This window comes from Eriocheir sinensis, chromosome 8 (assembly GCF_024679095.1).
Source record: "Eriocheir sinensis breed Jianghai 21 chromosome 8, ASM2467909v1, whole genome shotgun sequence".
Classification (NCBI taxonomy): Eukaryota; Metazoa; Arthropoda; class Malacostraca; order Decapoda; family Varunidae; genus Eriocheir; species Eriocheir sinensis.
The window spans coordinates 19,977,337-19,988,390 of NC_066516.1; the positions used below are offsets into that span (position 1 = coordinate 19,977,337).

At 39.3% G+C, this 11,054-nt stretch overlaps 1 protein-coding gene across 2 annotated transcripts; it reads right to left on the bottom strand.

The window, feature by feature from the left end:
- LOC126995651 (CD2 antigen cytoplasmic tail-binding protein 2 homolog) lies at nucleotides 1-6,305 on the bottom strand. 2 transcript variants are annotated; one of them, XM_050855401.1, is made up of 7 exons: nucleotides 6,153-6,305; nucleotides 4,805-5,018; nucleotides 4,084-4,250; nucleotides 2,955-3,128; nucleotides 2,565-2,759; nucleotides 1,972-2,089; nucleotides 1-1,126 (listed from the first exon to the last, which is right to left on the bottom strand). In XM_050855401.1, the coding sequence occupies exons 2-7, from the start codon at nucleotides 5,016-5,018 to the stop codon at nucleotides 936-938; spliced, it is 1,059 nt and encodes a 352-aa protein (XP_050711358.1). In that variant the 5' UTR covers nucleotides 6,153-6,305; the 3' UTR covers nucleotides 1-935. The 2 variants fall into 2 exon arrangements, with proteins under 2 accessions (XP_050711358.1, XP_050711359.1); XM_050855402.1 differs by lacking the exon at nucleotides 2,955-3,128.
- Between the last annotated feature and the right edge of the window lie 4,749 nt (nucleotides 6,306-11,054).

Below are 11,054 nucleotides of genomic sequence, written 5' to 3' on the forward strand. Positions count from 1 at the left end.
TTGAATGGCAGGAAAATCAAGGTATATTTGTCAACTTTAACACTCTGTTCAAGAAAAAAGGATCGGATGGAAGGACAATGACATGGAAGTCAATATATTCCTTGCCACCTCCCCACTTAATGAATGGGAAACAGGACTGGAAGGATGGTGATGTTTAGTTGGGAAAGATATCAATATATCATCCTGTTAGTTTTTTTCAGTCTGTGCAGGAAAGTGTTACATGGATCGGTGAGGAAATGCAATGAAATCTTAAGTGTACGAATGAGAAACAACAGATGAAGATGATGGGTGAGGGACATAAAGATTCAAGTACTAAAGGAATAACTGAAAGTTATGGAAATGATAAGTACTTCTCATTCCTAGAACTGACCAGCATTCCATTAATAAAGACAGACGAGACACTCCAGGAATTTGACAGCAAACCTACAAAATAAGCAGCAGGTTTTGTTAAGACAATAGAAGAATAAAAGAAATAAAAAAAATGGTGCAGCTGATGGTGTTAGCTGATGTTCTGATGGAAAGAAATCAGTTAACCTGAAAACCTGTCAACTGATAAACTTGAGAAATATATCAATTATTTTCAACATAACCCATGACTGAAGCACAAACAAGGATGGCCATGAAAATTCCTCCTAAGTGCCTGCTGTCCAAAACAGCAAGAAAGCAGCTGAAAGGACAAACAGAACACTTTTTAGAGTAATGAAGGTGTTGAGGTACAAAATGTGGGGTCCAGTCCATCAAACTAATCCTTAAAGCCCCTCAAGGGGATATCCATAACAGAGATTTCTCATAATTACTGCATCAACTCTTTTCTATCATACCCGAGTCCCTCCCTATTGTACACACTGATCCTCTTTCACAATCAGATATTCCAACAGCCTGTCCACCAACTTTACTGAGAAGTGTAGTCTTATGTCACCAGTTGCACTCGGTAACTAGCTGTAGAGTTCAAAGTCGATGCGTTTTGTTGAATACCACGTCCCCGCCTTGTCCGACATCCTCCTTACATAAGCCACCTTGTCAAAGTAACCTGAATCCTGCCACTGTAGCATCTTCTCATTGGGAAAGGGCCCATGCACCTCGGCATCCTCCTTGTCCTCCCAGCGTATCTCCCAACTCACTTTTTCTGTTGAATGAGCAATAATTAATGGGAATGAATGAATAGTTTTAGAGGAGCCAAGGAGGTGAGCATGTGTATCTGGATCACATTAAATGGAAGAAAGGAGGAACAGTAAAAGTCCATTTGGGTAGGAAGAATTCCCTTTTCAGTATTCTAAGTTTAGTCTATCCTTGTACTGTGTGAATTAGTTTATGATTCTCTTAGGATATGAACTTCATTGGGAATAATATTAAATTATATCCATTTAAAAATGCACAATACCTGCAAATACAGCTCCTTCTGTCAGCGATGCTGCAATGATTTCTAACATTTTCAACTGAAATTCCAAAATGTACAAGAGCTGCATAGGGCATGATGTTTTTGTTTCCATTTTTTGATGTTATGTAATGCAATTGTTCCATTTGTAGACAACTGTCATGCTTGGTAAACTATGTTGCTGTACAGTACATTTATCAGTTCCATTTCTGTACTATTCATATGGCTGTAAATGGGTAACCTGGGGCATTTTTATAGGACTGCATCAATACACAGAATTTTAATAAATACAGTTATTTGTCAATTATCTCCTGTATATATTAACCCAGTAGCTGCAGGGATCATGTTTTAAAGGCTCCTCTAAGTGAATGAAGAAGAAATCATCACTCACACAAATCATTACATAATATAAATATATCAATGCATTTGTGATCAGTTTATGCATCCTCTATTTTGGGGGGTTTATGTCAAGCCAAAAATTTGGCCCGTCGCTGGTACGAGGTAAAGCCACAAATTTGGCCCGTCGCTGCTACGAGGTTAAGAGCTCACTATACATGAAGCTCAGAAATAGGGAACGAACAGTAGTGGGATCTTACCAACACAGTCCTGCCCCTGTTGATCAGGATTTTCCTTACTGGTGTCATTCTTGGCATCCTGGCCCTCAGCAAACATGTCCAGAGCAGGGCCTGAGGCTGGGGCCTTGGAGCGCTCCACCTGAAAATTAGTGGATCCTCAATCACCATGCTCAGATATAATGAAATGCAAAATTGGAGAGAGGAGTGTTTAGAAACGACAGCCTAACATATGGGAAACTATAGGAAGTAAGCAGTGCCTGCTACAGCAATAATAATGGGAAAAGGATATAAAAGTATAAAATGCACTACACATATGAGGCACAAGGAAATAGAAGAGATAAAAAAAGTGACAAGACTCAAAAGCACTCATATGTCTACAAAGAAAGGTATATATAGGGACTTCTCTGCTGTGACCAACTAAATCACTGGGCCACAAAATAATGGAACAATTAATATGAGACAAAGTTAAGTTAATATGGGAAAGCATCACCTAATGAACTGGGCCTAATTAACAATCATATACCAGTATGTAAAAAGCTGTTACTAAAGGCCCTAACAGAAACAATTAACTACTATTATCCTAAGTTGACAAACACCTGCCAACTACTTCGCACCTTCAGGTTAATCATCTCAAAGGTCTCCTGGTAGACATCCATGTTCCCAGTTTCAATAATCTTGTTGGCCAGCTCTGTCAGTTTCAGGAAGTCAGTCATGTCCTGATTGCCATTCTCGCTCCCCAGGCTGCCTGTCTTCTTTAGCTTCCACTTCTGCGCTGATGAAATTTTTTTGTTCTTGTTCCCACCAAGTCTCTGATGAAAGGGAATCGTGACAGTATATTGGTAATGATGGTAATTTTGACTTCCCACCCTGGTTACAATTGATTAAGAAACAATGATGGTGATGTCTGTGCTGGATGCAGGAGTTAAACATCATGGGAGGACAACAGACAATGAAAGTATTGACAAGAAAACTGGAATCTTCCTCAGTGAAACATATGATCAGACCTTCAGTGCCTTAGCGACTGTCTCTCCCTCCTTGAGAAACCCCAACATTTCTGTGTAGACACCAATAAGGCCATTCCCTGCTCCTGCCAGCCCATTTTTGTTGCCTTCCTCACTCTCAGTGTCGCTCTCTATATCTGACCCATACTTTTTCTCATCTCCTTCACGACTCTTGACCTGTGGGTAGAAAAGAGGAAGGGAGAGGTAAATGAAAATACTATACTAGCCCTATGGTCCAAACTGTTACTTAGATAGTTTCCCCTTAAATCATGACAATATCACACAGTCAACACTGTTCAACAACACTGAATCGCCTCTTTGACAATTACTGACTTTGAAGTGCTGGCTGAGAGTATAGTTCAGAGACCATATTTATTCTGCAAAGCCAAAAGTGAGAAAAGTTTCCAATCTGAAAATCACAGATCAGAGAAAGCTATGTGCCATCTCTCTACATCTTGTGTTATCCAATTAAACAACTTTCATGAAAATGGTAATCACTTAGGTATTTAAGGAATTTCTATGGAAGTGGCATTTCTCTTAAGAGGAGTAATCTAACCTTACATAACCTCTTCCTTAGGATTTACATTGCAAGGAAGGGATCAGCTTTGTAGCCCCAACACATAAAGAAAACATCAAATTACACTGCATATTCTGAGTGATTTGGCTAAACTGTTAGGATAAAACCTGACCCTTTTTATTGAAAGGATGTTTTAAGTGAAGAGCACTTTCAATACCTTCACTCAACAACTTTATAATGCTAGGAGAATTTAAGGTTTGACATGACTAGTACTGAAATGGGTTGAATGAATGAATGAGGAGTGGTTAAATGAGTGCAGAGCATTTGTCTTACAAAGGGTTAACAGAAAGAAAATAGAAACACTTTTACACTTTTCTTTTCTAAGGCACTCCCAACACTAAGATCACTCCTCCAGTACTACGAACCAGCATTTTTTTTTTGTGTGTGTGTGCGTGTGTCTGTGTCCTGCCGATAGTACTAACAGGCTTTCTTGGGGGTCTGTTGGATGGCCCCAGCCTGTTTGTGGCACAGGCAAATTTTATTTGCTGTGGTTGCCATGATGTTTGACTTGAAAAACACACACACACACACACACACACACACACACACACACACCTTCACCCAGTCAATATCATCCAGCCAGGCGTCCTTGATCTGTGTGGCATCCTTCTTGAAGTGATAGAAGCCATCCCCATCAAAATGACCATCCTCCATCTCCTCCTTCATATTAAATGGTGTGATTTGCGTCTCCCCCTCAAACTCCAGTGTCTTCTCCTCCTGACCTGTGCATATGGAGGAAAGGTATGTGTTTGTAAAAAGGGACATTAAGGTTGAAGGAAGAATAAACAATTCTAAGGCTGACTGAGATAATGATCCTGGCTGAGGTTACAAGTGTTACCTCTCAAACAAATCCCTGTTGAGTAAAACACTGCTAAACAATACTTTGTCCTGGAAACAGACATAGATAGGGATAAAGAGAAATAGAAGTTAAGATACTATTGCCTTCAGTCCTAGACATACAGAGAGGTGAAACATGAAATATTTACTACCTTGTTCAGCACTAAAACCTGTACATCATCATTACATACAATGGATTTCTTTCAGCAAAAGCTTTCTTTATATAATAATTTCTGTAGGTGCAGTGTAATATCTGTGGATATAATTTTAATATTTGTAATAATGTTCTTTTTAGTTAAAAGTGTTATCTGAATATGAGTGCTTTAATCCCATTTTTTCTTGAGAAACCTCAAATGTTCAGCACTGCTGGGGATACACTAGAAGAAATCTTAGCCATGAAAACAAAGATAAAAAAGATAAAATAAGCATAGTCTCTCACCATCAATATCCTCTTCCTTCAAGATGTCATAGTTCTTGTCCACACCCTTGCCTCCTGCCTCATCTTCGTCCTCCTCCTCGTCGGAGTCAAGAGAGTGCTTCTTCACTTTCTGGGGCCCCACGTCTTCACGCTCAGAGTATTTCACTGCCTTGCTTGGAACATAATCCTCATCATCGTCATAGTTGTATGGTCCTGGTGCTCTTTTCCTTGACATCTGAAATAGTAATCATAATAAAGATGTGTAATAAGAAACAGATTAACAATTCCAAATTTAATTATCTTATTCCTCCAGTAAAGCTTTTTCAATATATCTGCAAAGCAGACTTGGTTGTCTGTATATTAAGTTCCATTAGGGTAAGCTGAAATAGGCAAGGTTTATGTATATTGGAGAGATTATTTACCAGGCCTGAAGTCTGTTTCAGAGACATTTGATAATATTATCTGAGTGAAATGTGATACTTATTAATGTTGAGCTGAGTTTGTTTCACCAAAAACAGCTACAAAGGCATTTGAGCAAATATACTGCAGAAATTACTTTGGAAACCTGCTGTTAGAGCAAATAACATATCACAGATCCTTTGGCTGACTTGACCACCAGAAAAGCTGCCTCAACCCCAAGATTAATCTAATAGCTAATAGCACCCAATCTTAATCCAACTCATAGTAACCTACTGCTGCCATAGTACTAACCTGCTGCAGCAAATAATAATCTATCAGCAAGCCAAATTGTATCCCACCCCCAATAAGGATAGTAACCTATGGTTGGAGTAGGGACTAAGATATCGCCAAATTCACTCTAACACTTGTGTAGCTGCTTTATGGTGATAACCACCATCGTCACCTGAAATAGAGTGATATTCAACCAAAAACTTGAGTAAGTGTCTGAAATAAACGGCTCAGTTTTGCGAAATAATAGCCCATATTATATTATATTAATGGGTAAGTCTGGTTGATGACTGAAATGATAAGTACCTAACCTAACGTAACTAGCAGTCGCCGCCCAGTTGTTCTCCATTGCATTGAGAATTGGCTTGAATGTAAAATTAGCAATGGCGATGTTGACTACTTTGGGGCCACCTACGAACGTCTGGGTTTCGACTGATCCAGACCCACTCTTAGCCCCATTGATAATACCAGGGCTATCATCAAGGCACGCAGTACTGAAAGGCTATCATCAGACGCTCATGGCCTGTAGAAGAGGAAAGACATGAACGGAAAACCGAGAACTAGACGTACGCAGCCCTACCGAGGCTACACAAATTTAAGGTTATTGCAACTCCAGCCTCGGCAACCTTTCTCACTTAGGACGTTAATGGCTATAGTAAGGCATAGGGAGGCAAGACATCACCTTTTACGCTGTCTTGTTATACTGTTAAGGCAAAAGTGGTGCTCCCCGCGGCCCCTCCACAGCACGTCAACAAACCCCGCACGAGACACTGCCCGCCAATTTTTGAAGCTTGATCCTGACCTCTATAACAATTTTGAAGCTTGATCTTGACCTCTGTTACAATTTTAAAGCTTGATCCTGACCTCTATAACAATTTTGATGCTTGATCCTGACCTCTGTAACAATTTTGATGCTTGATCCTGACCTCTATAACACTTTTGAAGCTTGATCCTGACCTCTGTTACAATTTTGAAGCTTGATCCTGACCTCTGTTACAATTTTGAAGCTTGATCCTGACCTCCATAACAATTTTGAAGCCTTATCCTGACCTCTATATCAATTTTGAAGCTTGATCCTGACCTCTGTTACAATTTTCAAGCTTGATCCTGACCTCTATAACAATTTTGAAGCTTGATCCTGACCTCTATAACAATTTTGAAGCTTAATCCTGACCTTTGTTACAATTTTGAAGCTTGATCCTGACCTCTATAACAATTTTGAAGCTTGATCCTGACCTTTGTTACAATTTTGAAGCTTGATCCTGACCTTTGTTACAATTTTGAAGCTTGATCCTGAGCTCTGTTACAATTTTGAAGCTTGATCCTGACCTCTGTTACAATTTTGAAGCTTGATCCTGACCTCTATAACAATTTAATTTCAAGCTTGATCCTGACCTTTATCACAATTTTTGGAGCTTGATCGTGATTATAACAATTTTGAAGCTTGATCCTGACCTCTATAACAATTTTGAAGCTTATTGATTGATCCTGACCTCTATCACAATTTTTTGAAGCTTGATCCTGACCTTAATCACAATTTTTGAAGCTTGATCGACCTCCATAACAATTTTGAAGCTTGATCCTGGCCTTTATCACATTTTTTGAAGTTTGATCCTGACCTCAATAACAATTTTGCTGATATTTTCCTTCCAAAATATCTTCATCCGCTTTCTCTTTACTTTCCGTAACCAACTTCTTTATCAATCTCTCTCTCTCTCTCTCTCTCTCTCTCTCTCTCTCTCTCTCCTCTGTCACATTCCTCTGTAACATTTTCTTGTAGTGCCTTCTTTTCTCCTCAACTGCCGTCATCTCATCCGTCCACCACGCACTCTCTTTCCTTTTCCATGCAACTTATACCCGACTACTTCCTCAGTTACCCTGAACTCTTAAACGTCTCAAACACTTGATCATTCACTCCTACATTGTGCTCTATCCCTGCTCTTGCTTTTCCATTTGACTCCTCCATTTTATAGGCAGTCTCATTATCTAAATTCGAGATTGTTTCTAAATTTTTAACTACATTTTCTCAAACTTTCTCTGACAGCAAGACTTAATATCCATCATTTCTCTATTAGGCTTTTTAAAGGATTCTGTTCGCTTTTTTCTCGAAAAATGTGTCACACGACTCAGCCTGTTAATTCCTGTCCCAAATTCAGTAAGTTGATCTATCCCGCTTGTTTTATCTATTCCAAAATGGCAAATTGTTGTTACGCCAATCTGCAATCTGTTTGGTCTTTTTCTTTGGTACTAAAGTTCCTCAAGACTCTATTGGAGGGTTCTTATCCAACGCTATTGAAAACTGGACTTTGGCTTTTCTTTTGCTACATCCTAATCCTAAAACTTTTCCCACTTCATCTCCACTTCAAGTTGATAATAATGACTAAATTTGAAGTATTTTAAGTTCGTATATTTTGTTCAGCATGGAAATGATTCCTGCGCCTGCCGTTGATGCTGAAGTGTTAATTGTTCCCTGCTAGAGTCTCTTGATGGAAAAATGCACTTCACGTTCCTCATCTACGAGACCTTTGTTGCACAGGATATGACGTTAGGTACTACGAATGCCACACCCATCCTCTTTGATAATTTATAATCACGTCCCACTTAATATTTTTCAGTTCTCTTAGAAAAAGTAATAAAATAAATAAATAGATATATAGAAAGACATGTTTGCTTTTAGGACTCAACAAGTAAATACATGCCCAGTGGCCCTCACTATTCTAAATGCAGTTAATCTCGCTACTTGTTCCTGCGAACTGAGAGCTTTCCTCGCTGTATGTATGCTACCAGAAGGAAGTTTGGGGTCTGTTTGGAGGGCGAGGAATGCAGGCCGCAGTGGTCACTTCTATTTCTATCACTGTGAACACCGTAGAGTGGCGTAGACCAAGGATTTAAAGGCGATCTGCGCAGTGCTTTACCTAGTGTACCATCCAACACTTTCACCAAGCCAGATTATTATTATTATTATTATTATTATTATTATTATTATTATTGTTGATGATGATGATGATAATAACAACAACAACAATAATAATGGTAATAATAATAATAATAATAATAATAATAATAATAATAATAATAATAATAATAATAATAATAATAATAATAATAATAATATTGGTAGTATACATAGTAGTGCATAGTAGTAGTAGTAGTAGTAATAGGCTATAGTAGAAGTAACCTAGTCCACGAAAAATATATCAGAAAAAAAAAGAATGAGTTTGAGTGCATCATTACTTTTAATAGATATCCCTACCCCTTTCCATGAAGACAAAGGTGTAGTCGATCCTGCCTAAACATATGGGGTTCAAACCTTGGCGTCTCGCAAAAGATGTAAAGCTATTACAATAAGCTTACACACACAAAAAAATAGAGGTAGAAACGATGAATACCATGTAGAAAAAAAACAAAAACAATTACCTCGTAATAGAGCATTAGAGCATCTTGGATTAGAGAACAGGCAAAGGTTGAAGATCTTTTAATGTTTGCGAGTATATTTAAGAAGTAGCCTTGGTAGATTATGTCGTGCGTAGAATAACAGCCTATCAGGTGAACAGATCAAGCAGTGGCACCCCAGAAACTGTAGCCTATATAATAAGTCTATAGACAGACTACCGAAGATAAGTAAATTAGAGGATTATATTTTGTCGGAGTGGGAAGGAGTATGCTACTGATATCTATATATAGGTGGAGAACGGTGGGAAAGGCTTTTGCCCTGCATTGTACTATAATAAATATGCTGATCATTCAGCGTTCATGTAAATGTTCACTCAATCCTCCTCAACATGGAATTTCCTTGGGCTGCCATTTTTGGGGGTATACGTAATGATTAGAGGTTCGCGGCGTTACAAAGGCTTATCCCACGCCTGCCATAAGCAGGATGTTTGTGTCACAAATTCACAAGAAGGGAGGATCTAGTGTTTTTTGTAAGATAATTACTCAATCTTTGGGTGATGACTGCTGTGACGGCACTCGATCATCTCTTCAGGGCGCTGTATCTATAACAAGGGTTAACAGCAGCCTATATTATAGTCTACACCTGTCGTGTAGGTATGTAGGCTATGAGGTAAAGTGAATGCCATCATAAAACTGGTGATGACTAAAATGAAAACAAAGAACCGTCCGAATATAATTCTTCCTCTGTCGTAAGAATAGCTGGGGAGGACTTCGTTGTTGCACCACCTCACAAACGTTGTCAAGGCCCTATTTTTACACGAAAACATGTTTCGCAGCGATGTAAATAAAAGTTTAGTGGGAAATTTTAAGAAACGTAATCAGTGGAATGACTCATCACTGGCATGCATTTATTACTCGTTGTTTCACGCACATATTTTTTTCCAATCTACGTCTTATTTTCGCATGTCATATGCTGTCATATGCAGCATCTTACGTACGTAGTTTTCGGTGTGAACACAAATTATTAGTTTCCATCCTTTAGTGATATTGCCTGTGCAAGGATTTGTATGACGAAGTCCACTTATTAACACGATAATGTATGACAATTAACATGGCATTCAACTTGACGGAGCAGAAATCCTGGCGGTCGAGAACCTCTTGCACAACATGACATTGCTTCTCCGCGGAGGCGGTGGCAACTCAACATTTTTCTCACTGTTCGAGCCGACAGTATATAATAATATACCACCACCCTTCTCTTGAAAACCTAGCTATATGAAGGACTGTTCTTAATGCAAGTACACGACGTTAAATAAAAATGTGAGTGAAGTTCTATGGCTGAATAGTTTTGTTATTTACCTCTCGCCTAATCACGTTTAACGAGGGGTTCCCGGGCGTCGGCATTTGAAATTTTCCTATTACAATTATTAAAAGAGGACTCGTGAATTAACCTAGCTTTCAAATAATAGCTTAAGGCGGTTACGGACGTGTGGGTGCTGTCATTAAGAGTGGGAATGCCAATACTTAGATTTTTTATCCTCGTTCATTCATAAATACGTGTATTATACCTGCACAGGCCGAACGACTGGCCCTCGCTTCTCGTGTGTGAGGCGGAGTCGAGGAGGGTCAGGGAGGAGTAACTGACCTCCGTATCTCATATTGTTCAGCTAAATGCCCTTTAACCTGGTCGCTATCCCACGAGTTAGGTCAGGTCACTGAGGATAGGGTACATAGTAGAACAGTTAGTATTTATGAGGTAACCTCCATAGTTAAACCGGTTTACATGTTGAATGAACAATCCCCAAATTCTCGCTCTCGTTCCTCTCGATGTCCTTCCTACCCACAAGCCAGATCAGGTCAGGGAGGAATTCTCTCGCCACTTTGTCAGGAGGTCTGGAATCATGACAACAATCGGTGTCTGAAAGTAATTTTACATATGACATCAGATGTTAAATTTGGCGGATCGAATCCCACAAGAGACTCACGGCAGGGTTTACAGCGGGCTTCCCCCTCCCCCATCCCCCGGACTTACTTGTGACTCTTACCACCATGAATCACCTCTGAGCTCAGCATTTTCCTTATCCATTTCAGTCGTATTGACACTTATATTTTCCATTGTATCCCTTCACTTCTTGATTTCCCACTATAATAGCAGGGATTTATTGCAAGCGGACCTTCCTTTATCTCAGGA